Here is a 19,698-nt window from a genome sequence, read left to right as displayed (position 1 = left end):
AATAAGTGAAAGGGAGCAGGAAAACAAAATGGAACATTTTCAGTTCTGGCTTGAGATCCATTAATTTAAGAATAAAAACAGGAGAAGCATGAGGAGAGAAAAACATTGTTTTTGATTGGGGCCTTATTGAATTTCAGGTCCTGGTAGGAACTTTCTTGTCATAATATCCTGGAGACAGTTTTAAATCTAAGGTTGGACTGAAGTAAGGATTGGAGAATATTCTGTAATAAACTCATTTTAAGAAAACACGATTGCCTAAAGGAAGAATGTTTTATAACATGAGAAAAGAGGGAGAGCATAGAGAAAGAAAGAGACAAGGAAGAGGAAATGGTAGATGAGAAGGATAAAATGAAATTCTGTTACAGAAGCCACGGATAATAAGGATCTTATGAATGAGATGCAAATGATTGTATCCATGGGTTTCCAAAGTACCAGGAGGATGATGCTACCTTTTAAGCATCTTGCTTTTCTGGATGGCAGGGCTAGAAACTAGAGTACAGTAGGAGTCTCGGCAAAATGACGCAGTAGGTATCCTGGACTTTTTAATTATTCTTTCAGAAGTTTGATAGGAAAAATAAATGACATAGTGGGGTGATAAGTGAAAGTAGGACAAGCCAAGAAAGTGTTTAAGTAATTGACCGCCTAGTTAATTTGTAATAGTCACTAATGTAATCAGTGATAATTTTTAGGGTGATCAGATTTTTCCCCCCCTTAAATCTGAGATAGTATAAGCACAGAGGAAGATGAGAAGAGAGCTATGGAGAGGAGAAAGGTGTAAATTAAGACTGTAATGATTGGCACTTGACCACAAAAGGGGAGAAGGACTTGAATCAGAGGACAGACAAAATTGTTAGCCTACTTAGTCTATTTTAAGTTACTATTTTTTTTTAATTGCCACCAGGGTGATTGCATGCATGACAAACCTTCCATTTCTGGTGCCCATTTTTTCTCCCCCCCCCCTTTATTTTTCTCTTTATTTGATAGGGAAGAGAGAAATTGAGAGGGGAGAGGGTAAGAGAAGGGAGGAAGAGACCTGAAGTATTTGCTTCTCCCCCCACAAGTGGGGAACAAGGGCTCAAACCTGGGTCTGTGTGCTTGGTAACATATGCGCTTAACCAGGTGTGCCACTGCCCAGCTCCCCTTTAAGTTATTATTATTATTTAAAAAATAGTTATTTATTCCCTTTTGTTGCCCTTGTTGTTTTATTATTGTGGTTATTATTGTTGTCATTGTTAGATAAGATAGAGAGAAATGGAGAGAGAAGGGGAAGACACAGGGAGGAGAGAAAGATAAACACCTGCAGACCTGCTTTACCGCCTGTGAAGCGACTCCCCCTGCAGATGGGGAGCCAGGGCTCGAACTGGGATCCTTGAGCTGGTCCTTGCGCTTTGTGCCACCTACACTTAAGTTGCTGCGCTACCGCCCGACTCCCAAAGGATCCCTTTAAGTTATTCCTAACATGTATAATTGAATAATAAGTGTTACATGCTTATATAGTGTTGGTTTTGTATCAGGAATTACATGTGCATTTGATTATTTTATTATTGCTATTATTATTATTTTTTGCTATCAGGGTTATCATTGGATCTCGGTGCTGGCACTATGAATCCACTGCTCCCGGATGCCATTTTTTTTCCATTTTATTGGATAGGACAGAGAGAAATTGAGAGGGGAGGGGAACATAGAAAAGGGAAGAAAAAAATGATTCCTATAGACCTGCTTCACTGCTTGTGAAGGAAATGACCCCCCCCCCCCCCCCCCCCGCAAGTGGTGAACCAAGGTTCTGAGCTGAGATCCTTGCATGAGTCCTTGGGCACCATACTATGTGTGCTTAATGCAGTAAGTCACTGTCCGCACCCCTGCACTTGATTTTTTTTTTTTTGTATTTGATTCTTTACAAGTAATAACTCACTCAATTTAATATTTTTCAGAACCCCGTGAGTTAGTAATTAGCAGAGTTAGAATTTGAACTGATAAGGTCTGAGTCTTCAGCCTGTTCATGATCTCTTGTCTTTTCCCTTTTTGATTGGCAACTTCTTGTAGAGATAGCTAAATGTCTTCTCATCTAATCAGTAGTTAACTGGAAGTCTGGCTCTTAAGAGTGGAGTGTTGCTGTTTACAGCATAATGAAATCATACATGTGATAGTTAGATTAGGTTGTTAAGACTTGGCAGATTTGCAGAAAAAAAGAAAACTTTATTAGAATTATCACTCACTTCTTTTTTCAGACAAGTAACCAATGGATATTTTTCATTTGAATTACAGTTGAATAAGGAAGATTGAGAGTAGAAATGCACATACCACAAAAGGACTAAACATATGCCAGTGAAAGTTACAGTGTTCCTTTTTTTAAATTTTTTAATATTTATTTACTTATTTTCCCTTTTGTTACCCTTGTTGTTTTTCATTGTTGTTGTAGTTATTGTTGTTGTTATTGATGTTGACCTTGTTGGATAGGACAGAGAGATAGCGAGAGAGGTAGGGAAGACGTGGGGGGCGGGGAGGAGACACTTGCAGACCTGCTTCACCGCCTGTGAAGCGACCCCCCTGCAGGTGGGGAGCCTGGGGCTCGAACCAGGATCCTTAAGCTGGTCCTTGCGCTTTGCACCGTGTGTGGTTTACCCACTGCGCTACCGCCCAACTCCCAAAGTTACAATGTTCTGTGCATTACTTTAATTAAGAAATTATAGGAGGCCGGGTGATGATGTACCTGGTTGAGTGCATATGTTCCAATGTTCAAGGACCCAGGTTCGAACCCCCAGTCCCCACCTGCAGGGAGAAAGGTTTGCGAGTAGTGAAGCAGTATTGCAGGTGTCTGTCTGTCTCTCTCCCTATGTATCTCCCTCTAGCCTCTTGATTTTTGTCTGTCTCTATCCAATAAATAAAGATAATTAAAAAATAAAAATAAAGTAAAAAATAAAAGAAGTCATACCTAGCTTTAAAAAAAAAAGAATTTATGGTGGCTGGGCAGTAGTTTATCAGTGGAGCATTCACCTTGCTATGTATGAGATCCTGGATTCACGTTCTGGCACAGTGTGTATGGATGGCATCAGGAAAGTTCTATGGATGATGGAATGATGGTGTGGTCTCTTGCTCTTTTTTAATCTAAAATTTAAAAAAAATGAAAATAGTGGTGACTGGGAGCAGTGATATTCCTCATACAGGAGACTTGGGTGCTGCATTTAAAAAAAAGAAAAAGGGAGGGGGCCTGGCTGTAGCACTCTGAGTTAAGTGCATGTAGTGTGAAGCACAAGGACCTGCGGAAGGATCTGGGTTCAAACTCCTGACTCCCCATCTACAGAGGGTTCTCTTCCCAAGCGGTGAAACAGGTCTGCAGGTGTCTATCTCTCTCCTCCTCTCTGTCTTCCCCTCCTCTCTCAGTTTCTCTCTATCCTATCCAAACAACAATAATAACAGCAACAACAATGGGAAGAAGATGGCCACCAGGAGCAGTGAACTCGTAGTGGAGGCTCAAAGTCCCAGCGATAACCATAGAGGCAAAAATAAAATAAAATAAAATAAAATAGAGGAGAGGGGCTGGGGAGACAGTCTAATGTTTATGCAAAAGACTTTCTTGCCTGAAGCTCCAAGGTCACAGGTTCGATCCCCAGTACCACCATAAATCAGAGCTGAACAGTGCTCTAGACTTTCTTTCTCTCTGAATCTCACTCTCATTAAAATAAAATAAAATAAAATAATAAAATAAATCAAAAGAAAGAAGTTGTGATACTAATATGTATTGACTTCCTGGAATCCTGGGACTAGATAGACAAAAATCCTTATAAAAATAATATACAATAATAAATATAATAATAAATGATATACACTTGTATTATTATATGTCTTATGCTTCACAAGTAGTTATTAAATAACTAATTCATTCATTTTTAAAAAATTTTTTGGATAGGATAGAGAGAAATTGAGATTGGAGGGGAAGATAGAGACAAAGACACCTGCAGATCTGCTTCACCGTTTTTGAGGCGACTTCCCTGCAGTTGGGGAGCCAGGGCTCGAACAGTGAGCCCTGCCAGTGTCCTTACGCTTCGTATTATGTGTGCTTAACCCAGTGCGCTACCACCAGACCCCCCCAGTAACTCATTCTTTTAGTTGTTTTTAACTTTTCACCACTGCTAGGCAAACAAATTTTGTTGTTAAATTCACATATGACTGCCTGTGAAGTATTTAGTATCTGATTGTGCAATACTTTGTACGGAAACAGCATAAAGCCATAATGGGGCAGTAGTCTGGACTTTTTTTTTTTTTGCCTCCAGGGTTATTGCTGGGGCTCAGTGCCTGCACTACGAATCCACTGCTTCTGCAGGCCATTTTTTACCATTTTGTTGCCCTTGTTGTTGTCGTTATTGTTGCCATTGATGTTGCTGGATAGGATAGAGAGAAGTCGAGAGAGGTGGGGAGAGAAAGATAGACACCTGTAGACCTGCTTCACCGCTTGTGAAGTGACCCCCCACTGCAGGTTAATGGTGAAAGCATTGTAAAATTACAAAGATGTCAAAAAGCCTACTGATCTAAAAAAGTCTACTGATCTCAAGTGTTATTATTTACAGTTGGACTGCTAGTAGGAAACATCTTTGTTTTATCATACTAACACTAAACTGGACAAAGCACACGGTGAAATCTTCTAGAGCTTTGTCCTATGACCATTAAGTACACAACCGAGAAATAAAATTTCAAGGAAGAAGTTCCCTGAAGACTGAAGTAAGATTGAGAGATTTTGTCATCTAAACAAGTGTAGCCAAGAGGACAGTTTTGCTTCTCCTAGCCGTGTTACAGATGTGTTATTTGGAGTTGGCAATGAAAGAGCTTTAGTTAATTTATTATTTCTCTCTCTTGGTTTAATTGGTATTGCCCATTTGATAATTTTTCCAGTGATACTGTCAGTCTGTTGGCCATGAATTCTTTTAAAAATTTATGGACGAGGGCTGGGAAATAGCTCACCTTGGCTTGGGAGGTCCAGTTTCAAGCCCTGGCACCATATTGGACATTGATGAACTCCAGTGTTGTGGTGCAATTCTATTTGAAATAAAAAGAATGAAAAATTGGGCCTAGCATTAGTGAAATAGAACATATACGTGGCTCAGCTATGGATAAGTATTTTGATTGTCAAGAATGATCCTAGATTAAGTGATTACCTCTGTTTTTAGTAGACTACCTAGAGGTGACCCACTGAAATTATAGTTTGCAAGTCAGATACTTTGAACATGAAATCAAAAGAAGTTAAAAATGTTCTGTGTGACTTTCCCTGAGGAAAGAAGCCAACATTTTATTTTGCTGAAGGTACTTACTGCTTTGATACTTACACAATATTTTTCAGATATGTAAACTACTTTTCCAAAAAGTTTCAATCCTTTCCATTACCACTTTCCAACTTTTATTTCTTTCTTGATTGTTCTCAGCTGCTTTTAATCATAGGGATTTTTCTCTTTAATAATCTTCCTTCTCCTTTGAAACTTAAACTACATTTTTAAAATTGATGATAACAATTAGGAACTAAAATCAAGTTGGTGAGATAAATAGGTTTTGATATTTAAATTATTATCTGAAGACCTAAAATACATACTTCATGCTTATGTGTTTAAAACTTTTTTATTTTGAATAAGCAGTTTATAAGATTAAGGAATGAAGTAGCTTACTTTGGAATATTTGGCAGCATATGAATTATATTGAAAGGTACTTTCTTAGGATGGACCTTTTAAAAATGTTGGAAAATGTTATGTTACAACTTGCCGCAAAAGAAGTGAGCTTTATTGATAAGTAAGTAATTCATTAGAAATGTACTGTTAGTAAACAAAACTGAATAGGATTAATCAAATAGTATAAGACCTAGATTATTATTTTTACATGATCACAGTACATAGATTCTTATATTTAAAACAGAAATAGATTCCCTCCTCTCTACAACTTCATGGACAAAGAACAAAGATTTCACAAAAAACAAAACAAAACAAAAAGACCTACATTAAAAGTTAACGTGAAAAATTACTAAACCTGATAACAATCAGATTAATGTAAATTAGAGTGCACTTGCTTTTTCATTTATTAACTTGCCAATGATTTTAAATTGTGATAATAACTTGAATGTGGATACATGAAGAATTTGGTATTATCTGTAGATTAGAATGAAATTGATACTGTTTTCCTCGAGGGCAATTTCACAATATAAATCTAGATTCTTAAAAGGAGCATATCTTTTTGGCTGAGTAAATATTTCAACAATTTTTACCCTAAAGAAATCATCTGTGCCTGCTCTAAATGCATAACAATAGCAATAAAAAAAGGTTACAGCTGAGTTTACAAATAAGATCTTGTAAACCAGAAAGAGAAATGACATAAAGGAAATAGGCATGATTGAAGCCATGGTTCTGCAAAGACTCTAGGTATGGAAACAAAAAGTAGTAATTACAAGTTTAAGTACTTGGGGTAGTACTTGAGATGGGAGTTGAACTTGGATTACTTAATGAAACAAGGATAGAGGTGAAAATGGTGTTCTCATAAGAGAAGACTAAAATTTATGTGTAGGAAATAATATATATGCAGTTGTGTTGAGGAAAAGAATTTCCCGAATAGAAATCAAATCAGTCTGATTAGTTATGGAGTCATGGGAGAAGCTATGGTGCTCCATATTACCATTATGTGACTAAGCAACTGCAGAACCACTGTGAAGAGAAAGGTGAGGAGTAGGAGTAGGAGTAGGAGTAGGGAGTAGGAGTAGAGTAGGAGTAGTAGGAGTAAGAGTAGGAGTAGGGAGTAGGGAGTAGGAGTAGTAGAGTAGGAGTAGTAGTAGGAGTAGAGTAAGAGTAGGAGTTGGGAGTAGGAGTAGAGTAGGAGTAGTAGGAGTAAGAGTAGGAGTAGGGAGTAGGAGTAGTAGAGTAGGAGTAGTAGTAGGAGTAGGAGTAGGAATATGTCCCAATATAAGAAAAGCTTCCCCAGCTCCAACTATGGCTCCAGGCAAACCATTATTCTGCTCTTTCTAGCTGTTAATCAACTTGCATTTTCTAGAATTTTCCATGAAGAGCATACAGAGGTGTTTTTTGTTTTGACTTGACTTCCTTCACTTAGTATAGAGATTTTGAGGTTCATCCATGTTGTATGCATCAGTAATTCATTTCTTTTTATTGCAGAGTAATGGATTTTGGTTATTTATTTTTTAAAGATTTTCTTAGTTTTTAATAAGAAAGATGGTGGGGGCGGAGGGGAAGAGAACACCAGAGCATTATTCTGGTGCACCCTTCCAAAGAGATAAAGCTTCACAAGTGGTGAGGCAGGTGTGCAGGTGTCTCTCTCCCTCTGTATCTTACTTCCCCTCTCAATTTCTCTCTAGTAAGTTAAATTTCCCTATTAAAGGCAAAGGGGTGGGGGAATGGCTACTAGGAGCAGTAGGTTCATTATAAAAGCATAGATCACCAGGGATACCTGCTGGCAATAAAATAAAGAGAAGGAACAAAACAGTACTCTTCCCAGTGTTTGTAGTGGCTGGGATTGAACTCTCAATCCGTGCTCTATACTCTAGTTAGTCACTCAGGCTGTTGCCTATAGTATTTAAAGTAAGGTGATACTTAAATGTTCAAAATACTAGAGAAAGATTGAAATGCATTTCCAAGTGTGTTTATATAATATACTATTTGCTATATTCATGTTACAAACACGGTTTTAGGTGTCAGAATTGTGTTGGAAAAGTAAGATACCTCCTTGGTTTCACTGGACTCTAGATTCCCAGATTTATCTTCTATTTTGGTAATTAGTGAGGAATTTCTAATACTGTTATTATTCATTGAAACTATGTGAAAGAATGAGTGTATTCCTCAAGGAGTTCATAATGCGTTAGGAAAGGTTAAGTGGATATTTGCAATATGCTTTAATTTACACTATGAATGAAGGGCCATGGAGAAAATGAGAGATACCAAATCAGTGTAGGAGAAGGACAGAGAAGATAAATTTGTAGACATTTAAGATTAGAGACTAAGAATGCTGGTCATCAGATTTACACTTACCTGAAAGGAGGCCGTAAGATTCTACTGCAGGGAAATTGATTAAAAAGGGAAAAAAAAATCAGAAGACACTACTGAAATAAAGAGATTAAAGACAACTACCATGTGGCTTCACTCGTGGAATCTAGAGAACTGATACACATGAACTTGAAGGAAAAAAGAGGTGGAGTGGGTGGAGCAGAAGCAACAAAACTTAGAATCTGTGAGTCGTGAGAACTATGGTGGTTATCTTTGGGAAGCAGGAGGGTGTGGGCACCACTTTGGTGAGTGTAGTGTGGGCTTATACAATGTAATCTTACAATCTGCTAATCTGCTATTAATCACAAATAAAAATGGAAATAAAAAGAGAAGAAAAGTGGTCCAGGAGGTGCTGCAGTAGATAAAGCACTGGACTCTTAGAAGTGAGGTCCTGAGTTCAGTCCTCGGCAGCACATGTACCAGAGTGATGTCTGGTTCTCTCTCTATCTCCTCCTCTTTCTCATGAATAAATAAATAAATAATCTTTGAAAAAAAGAGAGAAGAAAAGAAAGCCAACAATCTCTACTACTGTACACAGTAGTAGCAAGAGAAAATTTACACATAATGTTCTGTGTGCAAAAGCAGTGTTTGCATTCCAGTCTTTTTGCACACTCTGTAGCTTTCTATGGGACACTTGTGAGCAGTTTGATGTATTTGGCATGAGCATAACAGCAGAGAAGTGTGGGAGCAAAGCAGTGTGCTTCAGGACCCAGCTGAGTGGATTTATCTGTACATTAGGCTGAGGCACAGCAGATAGCCAGATCTGACAGTCAAACACGAGCACCTTCTACCTCTATCTGAAGTGCATTTTAATGTTGTCTGTGTTTACCGACTGGCTGGCATTTGACACAAAGAAATGGTCAGAGCTGGAGTTTTATGTTTCCTTCTTCATTTTTTAGTATGCTGGCTATGATAGTTTGCCAAATATTTTAGTGTACATTGCAAATGTGTTCACTTTCTCAAACAAAGCCAGATATCATTTAATATTCATTTTTATACTGAACTTGATGCTGTACATTAAAGATAATAAGTTTGAGTTGAAAATGTGTAATGTATTGGATAGACAATATGTTTATATACTTCAAAACTCAAAACAGTATAACATAGCATATTCTGAGCAGTACTGCTCCTCCACTGCCAGGCCTGTTTAGTAATTTCCTACCTCTACCCCCTGACAAATTACCTTTAGATATTTGTCACACATCCTTAATATTTCTGTGTGCAAGTACAAACAAATGTTCTGTTTTACTTCCCCGTAGACTCTAGAGAGCTTTTAATTTCACTAATAGGGAGTTTCATTTTTTTTTTATTGTTGCATATTATTTTATTGTTTGGATGAGCCATAATTCACTTAACTGTCCTCTATGGATGGACAATTACAGTCTTTCTTATCTAATCAGTTGAGGTATAGTTCTTTTACCATAAAGTTCACTCTTTAAAAAATGTACAACTAAGTGATTTTTTTTAGTATGTTTCTACAAAGTGGTCATCCACTGAGTAATATGTGCATGTATTTCTTTGAATGTGGTATACCTATAAACAGAGAATTAACCCTTAGAAGTTTTGGAAAATATACTTGAATTTTGATAGCATATGTAAGTTATCCTTCATCAGTATTGTACTAGCTTCTACTTCTGATAGCAATGTATGAATGGGCTTATTTCTCCATGGTTATGCCAATGTTTATGTAAAAAGATTTGCCTTTTTTATAAATCAATCTTAAGTTTTTCATCAGTGATTTAATAATGATTGACCAGATCATAAAATAACAGGGGTACAATTCCATACAATTCCCACCACCAGAGTTCTATGTCCCATCCTCTCTATTCGAAACTTCCCTATTCTTTATCCCTCTGGGGGTATGGACCAAAATTCTTTATGGGGAGCAGAGGTGGAAGGTCTGTCTTCTATAATTGCTTCTCTACTTATGAAGATAATATTCATGAACTATCAGTTTAATTTATCATTGTTTCCTAATTGGCTTTACCAAGATAAAAATGGCCAAAAATTCTCTCTAAGTTTATAGTTAGTGCTATTTATAATTGATTTTGTTAGATATTGGTAAATTTACAGCTTGTGAATGTTGAGACATAGAGCAGATTTTATCAGTGTGTGGTAAGTGATTGATCTCCTAATCCTCAGTCTCTTCTGTCATATTGATATAGACGCTCACAGTATTGAAATCAAAACTCCCTATGGAGGAAGACAATTTATATTCTGCTTGCTCTATAGTAGGAACCTCCTTAGAATGTTATCTTTACAGTAAACTTTTAAAAAATATTTATTTATTCCCTTTTGTTGCTCTTGTTTTATTGTTGTAGTTATTGTTGTTGTTGATGTCATCATTGTTGGATAGGACAGAGAGAAATGGAGAGAGAAGGGGAAGACAGAGAGGAGGAGATAAAGATAGACACCTGCAGACCTGCTTCACTGCCTGTGAAGCGACCCCTCTGCAGGTGGGGAGCCAGGGTCTCAAACCGGTTCCTTATGCCGGTCCTTGGACTTTGCGCCACCTGCGCTTAACCCGCTGCGCTACTGCCCGACTCCCCTACAGTAAAGTTTTACTGCAGATGAAATATTTTGTATTTCATGCAGTGGACCTCAAATGAACTGAACTGAGAAGTAGATTTTCTTTTTTCAATTATGATTTAGCTAAAATACTACTTAATAGAATTACAGTCTCAATTTTTATGTTTGTTATGGAGCAGACAAATCTGTTGTGCTTTAATCTGATTTAGGTGGAACATGTAATTCCATAAGGAAATCTGTATCTTTCTGTTTCTTATTATATGCAGATGAGTTGTATGGACTCTCCTGGAAAAATCTTAAAGTGATATTTGGGGTTTTTAATTTTTTTTTTTACTTATTGAATAGAAATAGCCAGAAATTGAGAGGGAAGGGGGGAAGAAAGAGGAAGAGAGACAGGGAGACACCTGCAGCATCGCCTCACCACTCACAAAGCTTTCCCCTTGCAGGTGTAACACGTTGTAATGTGCGTGCTTAACCAGGTGTGCCACCACTTGGCCCCTTAAAGTGATATTTGCACTTTGGAGTCATTACAACATTTGAGATCTCAGGTGCATTTGCATTACTCAAAGCTATTTGTGAAGATTTAGAAGTTCTTTTCTTGTGTGAAAGAACAATATTGAATTATCTCTGTTATAGGGGAACCTTAAGAATAAAGGAGGACATAGGTAAAACTTGGACTGGGTGTGGTGTATTGCATCAAAGCAGAGGACCCTGGGAAAGGAGGGAGAGGGACAGGATGAAGGTACTTTGGGGTCCTGGTGAGTCTCCTAGATACCGATCAAGGGGATGGGCTGTGCCTTTATATAAGTTAAAGATTATATTGTAAACCATTAACCTCCCAATAACATTAAACAATTCTTTCTGGCTTTTAAGTATTCTGTCTATAAAAAGGGCAAAACTAGTAAAAATCATATGAAAATGAAGACGTTCCCAAACTTGAAACAAAACCTGGTGTATAGATTTTCATTAAATTTGTGAGTTACATAAATGTAGAAATGTGCAGGGAAACATTATTAGTCCTCCCCCCCTCCTCTTTTTCTTCCTCTTCCTTTTCCTCCCTCCTTCCCTCCCTCCCTTCCTTCCTTTCTTTCTTTTTGCCTCCAGGGTTATCGGTGGGGCTGTAGGAATCCACTTTTTTTTTTTCTCCTTGTTTTTCGTTGCTATTATTGTTGTTGTTATTGCTGTCGTCATTGTTGTTGGATAGGACAGAGAGAAATGGAGAAAGGAGAGGGAAGACAGGGGGAGATAAGTATAGACACCTGCAGACCTGCTTCACAACTTGTGAAGCAAACCCCCCCCCCCCCCCCCGTGCAGTTGGGCAGCCGGGGACTCAAACCATGATCCTTACACTGGTCCTTGTGCTTTGTGATATGTATGCTTAACCTGCTGCACTACTGCCCTGCCCCCTTTCTTTCTATTTTTTTCTTTTTTAAGATAGAGACAGAGGTGTAATGTTTGTACCTAACCAGAGGCACCACTCCCTGGCCCCTTAGAAGATTTCTGTAGCATCAAATGTCTATGTGTATTATGTGTCTGTGTATAAATATAAACATGCCATTTGCTTGTCATGTACACACCCTACTGACCCTCACTTTCTCCCTCACATACTACCTGTACTTAAATATTCTTTGAAAAGGATTTGCCCGTTGGAGAGAATAAGCTATAATATGTCTACTTTTTTAGATAGACAGATAGAAGTAGAGAGATAAAGAAAAGACAGCATAGCACCAAAGTTGCTCTCAGTGTGGTGCGGCTGGGGTTTAAACCTGGGTCATGCCCATAACAAAAAGTATATTTCATTACTTAGAAGGTACTTTATCATATAGACCCTTCCCTTCGGTGTTTTTTATTTGAATGCTATAGGTCTGTTTGGTACTGGTGAAGGCAGAGTACCCCGAAATGACCTCAGCTTAAATAAAACATGCTTAAAACATTTCTTTGAAAAACTGGAAGAGAAGCAAAGGTGCTTAACACAGGTTTAGTAATTATTTCATAGGTGAGAGTGGATTAAAAGGTAGTGTCCTATTCCAGCCTTTAGGTCCATAACTGTCCAACAGTTTGTTTGGCTTTGTATATTAACTTCCTTTTCAGCCACCAGGTTCCAGATGCTAACAGGATGTGACCAGACTTCCCTGGACAGACAACCCCACCAATGTGCCTTGGAGCTCTGCTTCCCCAGAGCCCTTTCCCACTAGGGAAAGAGAGAGACAGGCTGGGAGTATGGATCGACCTGTCAATGCCCATGTTCATCGGGGAAGCAATTACAGAAGCCAGACCTTCAACCTTCTGCACCCCACAATGATCTTGGGTCCATACTCCCAGAGGGTTGAACAGTAGGAAAGCTATCAGGGGAGGGGTTGGTATACGGAGGTCTGGTGGGAATTGTGTGAAGCTATACCCCTCTTATCCTATGGTTTTGTCAATGTTTCCTTTTTATAAATAAAAGATAAAAAAATAAAAACAAACAAACAAAAAAAAAAAGTTGTGTCCTAATGATTATGCAAAGAGATTGTCAAGCCTGAGGCTCCAAAGTCTCAGGTTCACTGGTCTGCATCACCATAAGCCAGAGCTGAACAGTGCTCTGGTAAAAATACATACATAAATAAATAAATAATAAATAAAATCCTGTATGGATATTTATATCAAATACTTATAGGATGAAAAAATATCCTGATGTTATGCATATGGTTACTTGTAGCTTAGTTTGGTATTATATAAGGGTTTAAAAACTGCTATATCTCAAGCATACTATGTAGATAGAAAGATTTGTTCTGGGGGCCAGACAGTGCTGTACCTGGTTAAGCACATGTTACTATGCACAAGTACCAAAATTCAAGCCCCTGGTCTCCACCTGCAGAGGGGAAGCTTCACAAGCAGTAAAGCAGTGCTGCGGGTGTTTTTTCTCTCTCCCATTCTATTTCCTACTCTTTCTCAATTTCTGTCTCTATCCAATAGTAAAATAAAATATTTAAAAAAATTAAAAAGAAAGATTTGTTCTGAAAAATTTTATGGATGCTTTAAAAGGTGACTTAAGTGGAGAAAAATCTGACCCAGATATTAAAGATATAGATGAGGAGTAAGTAAAAAAAACTGGTTTGTGAAGTGTGAAAGTAAACAAAATCATTGCTTTTAAATTTATGCTTTATACTATATATACATTAAATGTAGTTAATATATTTAATAATTGGCATTGGATTGATTTAAATAAAAATGTATATATGCAAATCGGTTATTTTTTAATTATCTGTCAACTAAAGGGTTGCCTTATATTTTGGGTCTCTTTTTATTCAGTTGTTTATGATCATTATTTTTTTCAAATAGAAGCTGAGGCTTCTTGAAGAGCTTGAAGACACATGGCTTCCTTATCTGACTCCCAGAGATGATGAATTCTATCATCAGGTAAGACATTTTAATATTTTTATCAATGGGTTTTGATTTACTTAATTTTGACTGTAGAACAACTGCTCCAGAGAGGCTGAATGAGAGGTAAAATGGTTTTATTTGAGAATTCATTGACTTATCACTAACCACAGGACATGTCAGTTTCTTCACAACCTGTACTCTGCTGTGAACTTAGTGCTTTAGCATAGTGGACTGTTTTCTGTCCCTAAACATTCCACACTCTTTCCTACTTTCTTGCCTCTGCTATTTCTGCTTTTTCTTCACAGATTATCCCTTTCCATTTATTTTGTTGCTAGATGGCTAATTCTTTACAACTTTACTTAGATATCACTTCCTTTTATGGAAGTTTGTTTAGTACACCTTTCCTAAAGCATAGTTGATTGTACTTTCCTCCGTGCAACTTGTATCTTACAAAAAATACCTTTTATTTGGTATTGGGGTCATAGGATTCCTTGGCGTTTTTCCTGAATTAGTTCAATTACAAGTGACAAAAATCCAAATAAACTCTTCTGGAAAAACAGGAAATTCATTGACTTAAGCGTCTAGGAGATGTTTTCCAATCACTGTTTTTTCAGCTTGAAAAGCTAACTTTCTTCTTTGTGACTTTATGCTGACAGCTCAATGGGTATGTGGTCTCTAGAAGACAGTGATTTCATTTTTCCCGATTCTATCAGATCCCTTTTGCCTTCACCCTCCAGAGTAGATCTCCTTGGCCTGGCATCCATCCTTGAGTCAGTTGTGTCGAGGGAAGAGAGATGCTTCTTTTGGCTAGCCTAGTACCTGTACCCACTCTTAGAGTATGATCGTCCCCACCCAAAGGACATAAACTATGATCAGAAAAGGGTAGTTTTCTCAAAGAAACATTGGAGCCTTGTTCCTAAAGAAGGAAGAGAAAGACATGGTGGACACGCAAAGATAATACATTTTCACCCATTTCCTTGTTAGAATTTAAGTTTTTCAATTATAAAAATTAAGTCATGCCAGCTTTGTTTCTTCAGATCCTAGCACGTGCTTGTGTATAATAGATAATAGCTGCAGAAGAAAGTGTGTGTGTGAGAGAGAGAGAGAGAGGGAGAGAGAGAGAGAGAGATAGAGGGACAGAAAGAGAGAGAGAGAGAGAGGAGAGGGGGGAGTTTGCCCATCTAGAATCCAGGCCACTTGATTTCTACTTCACTATTATTTCTAGGACATCCCCCCCTCAATGCCATTCTCACTAGGACCTCAAAATCTTTTCCTGGTCATCCTTTTAATGAGTTGTTCTGGTTTTATTCTTTACCCCCTTCCTTAGTGTTTAGAATTGCAGTATATTTTCTCACCAAGACCTAAGTCTGAGCATGTTAACCCTTTACTTCATATCTCAGAGTGGCTACTCATTATCTGGCCGTTACTTTTCCAGCTTCTTCTTCCTGGTTTATTTACCTGTGCTGAAATTTTGCTAGTATCTTAGAATAGCTTTGCAGTTTCATATTTTGGCTCTTCTGGCTACATGCACAGCTGACATACCTTCTCCTTTCTTTGATGAATTTCTGTGCTGTCATTAGTAGTAGCTCATGTATAATCTTCTACAGAATTGGCACATAGCCTACTTCAATTCATATGATGTGACTTCGATTTTTTTTTTTTTTTGGTACATGTACACACTTCCCCAGAGAGGTGGCATCTGGAAACTTTATCAAGACTTGAATGGGGGGCCAGGCGGTAGCGCAACTGGGTAAGTGCACATGGCGTGATGCACAAGGACCGGCATAGGGATCCCGGTTTGAGCTTCAGGCTCCCCACCTGCAGGGTGGTCGTTTCACAAGCAGTGAAGCAGGTCTGCAGGTGCCTGTCTTTCTCTCTCCTCTCTGTTTTCCCCTCCTCTCTCAGTCCTATCCAACAACAGTGACAGCAATAACAACAATAATAACCCTGGAGGCAAATAAATAAGTAAATAAATAAATAAAAAGACTTGAATAGAACTATGTCCCAAGGTGATAGTCTTTTCCTCCTTTGAACTTTCCTGGCTCTCCAAATTATCTTAAATGAACATACGTTCTTTTGTGATCAGGGGAACAAAAAAATTTACAAAAGTACCTTTAAAACAGCTAACCCTAGAAAGTGTAATCACTTTTTGAATCTTTACTAGTATTTTTATAGATGTAAGCCTTTTCTGGTAACTGGTCACACACATTGTTATAAAACAACTGCTGAGCCATTTCAGCTTTTGTATTGTGCGAGTAATACACGGAGCCTTAAACCCAAAAGGTTATCAGTCCACAGTGCCCTGAAACAGGTATACACACTGGGGGATAAAAGGAAATTCAAATGCAAACAGAACAACTATCAAGACTTCTCTTTTATCTTTCTGAGTCTCACAACAAACCTGATACTGTTATCTAATCATTTTAAGTGCACTTTACCATAAGGCTTCGTGCTTCAACAAAACCTGAGTAAAGTAAATCTATTCTCTTAAAAGATGAAGTGTAAATACTTTTTTTTTTTTTAATGATGTGAAAAAATAGAAAGTTTAGACTTGACACCGGGTTCCTTAACCAGACCCTCACCACAGGAATGCCATTCCAGCTGCCCGTCATAAAAGCAAGACTTTATGTAGCTTCCATAGTGGGTCTGTTTATTGACTCTTTCTGTATGCCAGAGATTGTGTTCAATGTTTTATGAAGGCTCTTACATTTAGTCCTCACAACAGTCTCATTCATTCAGTCCACAAAAACATATTCAGCAGCTCCTCTTCTTCAGGCCCGAGGTACTTGAAGAAGGTTCATCATCTCTGTTTTTGGATGTCAGCAGATAGTAATAAGTCACTAATCTGAGCAGCGGAGCTGGAGTTGAAGCATATGTCTATCTTCCTTTCAAGACCCATGCTCGTCCTGCCATACTGTACACTTCACATTTACGCTCAAATCCCAAAAACACTTTCAAAGAAGTTTTTCAGTTTCAGTCTGACCACAGGCAAACGCTAGAAGAAGAAGAAGTCTGACCACAGAGATGTAAAGCAACAACAAAAAACTCAAAGCGGAAGGACACTGAGAAGCAGTAGTGTAGAAAGAGCTGGAGGATTACATAGTCATAAAACAAACTGTCTCACAGAGACAGGAATGATATTCACCTTTACGGAATATGCCCCTGTAGTTCCGTCTTCACTACTGCTGAGTAAATACTAAGGTAAATACTAAATATTGAGGTATTTCCTCTTTGCTTTCTGTCATTGTAGGCATGCTATGTGCTAGGTAGTTCTAGTACAGTTTTTAGTATTTGACACATATTAGCTCATTTTGACCTTACCACAATCCTTCCTTTTTTAAACAAGTGTATTTAGCTATCCCACTGTGCTTCAGATGTCTTAGGCATTAAGACATGAAGAAGTGAGAACTCATGAAAGATTCCTGCCCTTGTTGACTTTATTTCCTGTGGGTCTGGGTGGGAGGGGGCTAGAAATAAACAATTAGAACTGAGAAATGGGGGTCAGGCGGTGGCGCAGTGGGTTAAGCGCTTGTGGCGCAGAGCGCAGGGACCGGCATAAGGATCCTGGTTCGAGCCCCGGCTCCCCACTTGCAGGGGAGTTGCTTCACAGGCGGTGAAGCAGGTCTGCAGGTGTCTATCTTTCTCTCCCCCTCTCTGTCTTCTCCTCCTCTCTCCATTTCTCTCTGTCCTATCCAACAACTAACAACATCAGCAATGGCAATAATAATAACCACAATGAGGCTACAACAACAAGGGCAACAACGACAAAAAAAAAGAACTGAGAAATAGGGAGTCGGGCGGTAGCGCAAAGGGTTAAGCGCAGGTGGCGCAAAGTGCAAGGACCGGCTTAAGGATCCCGGTTTGAGCCCCTGGCTCCCCACCTGCAGGGGAGTCGCTTTCAGGCGGTGAAGCAGGTCTGCAGGTGTCTTTCTCTCCCTGTCTGTCTCCCCCTCCTTTCTCCATCATCAAGCATAACTACAACAACAATAACTACAACAATAAAACAACTATGCAACAAAAGGGAATATATATATATATAACTGAGAAATAAACCTCAGAATGTGGTTAGAAGTGAAACTGGTAACAGGAATAGGAGACATTAGTACAGACAGAGGGCTGCACATAGAGAGGCTATAGATAACCTTCTTGTAGTAACATTTGAGCTAAGACCAGGTATTAGAAACAAACCTACTCATGAGAAGAATATTGTGGATATAGGAAACATCACGGATAAGTGCACACCTTACCATGCACAGGAACAAGGGTTTGAGCCCCTTCTCCCCATCTGCAAGGTTCCTCACTTCATAAAGGATGAAGCAAGTCTTCAGGTATCTATATCCCTCTTTCCTTCTCTATTTCCCTCTATCCTTTCAATCTCTGTTTTATCAAATAAAAAAGAAGATACAAAATAAAATAAGTAAACCCAATTATATAGGAGCCTTTTGTCAAGGATGCAAATGTCAGCTGTGGGGCTGGGTGGTGGTGCACCAGGTTGAGTGCACATGTTACAATGCACAAGGACTTGGGTTTGAGCCCCCAGTTCTCAGCTGCAGGGGGGAAGCTTCATGAGTGAGGAAGCAAGTCTGCAGGTGTCTCTCTGTCTCTCTCCCTATCTCCCCTTGGCCTCTCAATTTATGACTGTCTCTATCCAGTAACTAAATATAAATTGAAAAAAAAAGTCAGCTGTGACTTTTAGTCAGGTGAGCAGACATGAGAGGATTTGTAGCACAAGTGTGAAAGGATATGACTTCTGTTTGAGAAAGAATTCACTTAACAGGAGCCCTGCTGTTTCTTTTCTATACTGGCACCCCAACCCCAACCACAGCTCCCCTTATTCACATTAGAAACCTTGGGGTCCTCAGCTTCTGCCCATTGTTTCCATTTCTTGTTGAGTAATCAGGCCTTGTGAGTTTTCTCTCTTTAGAGTCTCACACCTGGTTCCTCGTCTTCCTCCTTCTGATTCCCTCCTACTCCCTCTCCCTTCCTCTATCTTCCTCCTCTTTTTCCAGACACTACCTCAGTCTGGCCCTGGTTTGTTATCTTCCACCAGCAGTTTTAACATTATCCTAGTTGATGTTCTTCCTGTCCTACCTATTGTCTGTCCCTTAGAATTGTGTTTCTATAAATATGTCTGACTTATCATTCCTTGATTTATAAGTTTTGCTGCTTCTCCTTTGCCTCAAACTCCTTGGCATAGCCTACAAGATCATTGCCTGTTTGATCCAGTCTACCTCCCTGGCCTAGTCTGTATTCATTGCATAACACACTGTCCAACCTTAAATTACCATGCAGGTGTTTTTTTCTTTTGTTACATCCTGCCTCTGCTATACCCTCTCAAACTCCCTTGTCTTTGTACAATGCTAATGCCTGGGTCTGGATGCCAAGAAATCTCACATCGATTTGCTTTCAGAACATATTAAAAATCTGACCACTTCTTACTTTCTTTACTACTTATACCAGCAATTCTATCATTCATTTCTTCTTTCTTTAGTGACCACAATGGCCTCCTAACTTTCTCTTGCTTGTCCCTCCAATCTATTAATATAGCTCCTGTAGGGCCCTTTTAGAAATAGAACTGAACTCAAAGCCCTTTCTTGCTCAAGGACCTTTGATAACTTCCCATTTTGTTCAGAGTCAAGGCCTAGTGCCATAGATGACCAAGCAAACACAGCAAGATCTGGTTCCTGACTACTTCTATCACCTAATTCTCGGCTTTCTCCCAAACCTTCCTCTTCCACCCTGGCCTTGTTCCTCCTAGTGTAAACCAAGCACACTCCTGCCC

The 19,698-nt window shown here is 38.8% G+C and overlaps 1 protein-coding gene across 1 annotated transcript in view; it reads left to right on the top strand.

Annotated features, from left to right (window-relative positions):
* Positions 1-13,210: 13,210 nt before the first annotated feature.
* The window catches only part of FTO (FTO alpha-ketoglutarate dependent dioxygenase), a 403,968-nt gene continuing 397,480 nt past the window's right edge, over positions 13,211-19,698 (top strand). Inside the window, exons 1-2 of the mRNA XM_060172141.1 lie at positions 13,211-13,240; positions 13,875-13,952. Of these exons, the coding sequence (XP_060028124.1) occupies positions 13,211-13,240; positions 13,875-13,952 (108 nt within the window). The remainder of the gene's footprint in view (positions 13,241-13,874; positions 13,953-19,698) is intronic.

Source organism: Erinaceus europaeus, chromosome 2, assembly GCF_950295315.1.
Source record: "Erinaceus europaeus chromosome 2, mEriEur2.1, whole genome shotgun sequence".
Taxonomy (NCBI): domain Eukaryota; kingdom Metazoa; phylum Chordata; class Mammalia; order Eulipotyphla; family Erinaceidae; genus Erinaceus; species Erinaceus europaeus.
Note: the sequence above shows the minus strand (reverse complement) of the source record. Positions and strands in the feature narration are given on the sequence as shown.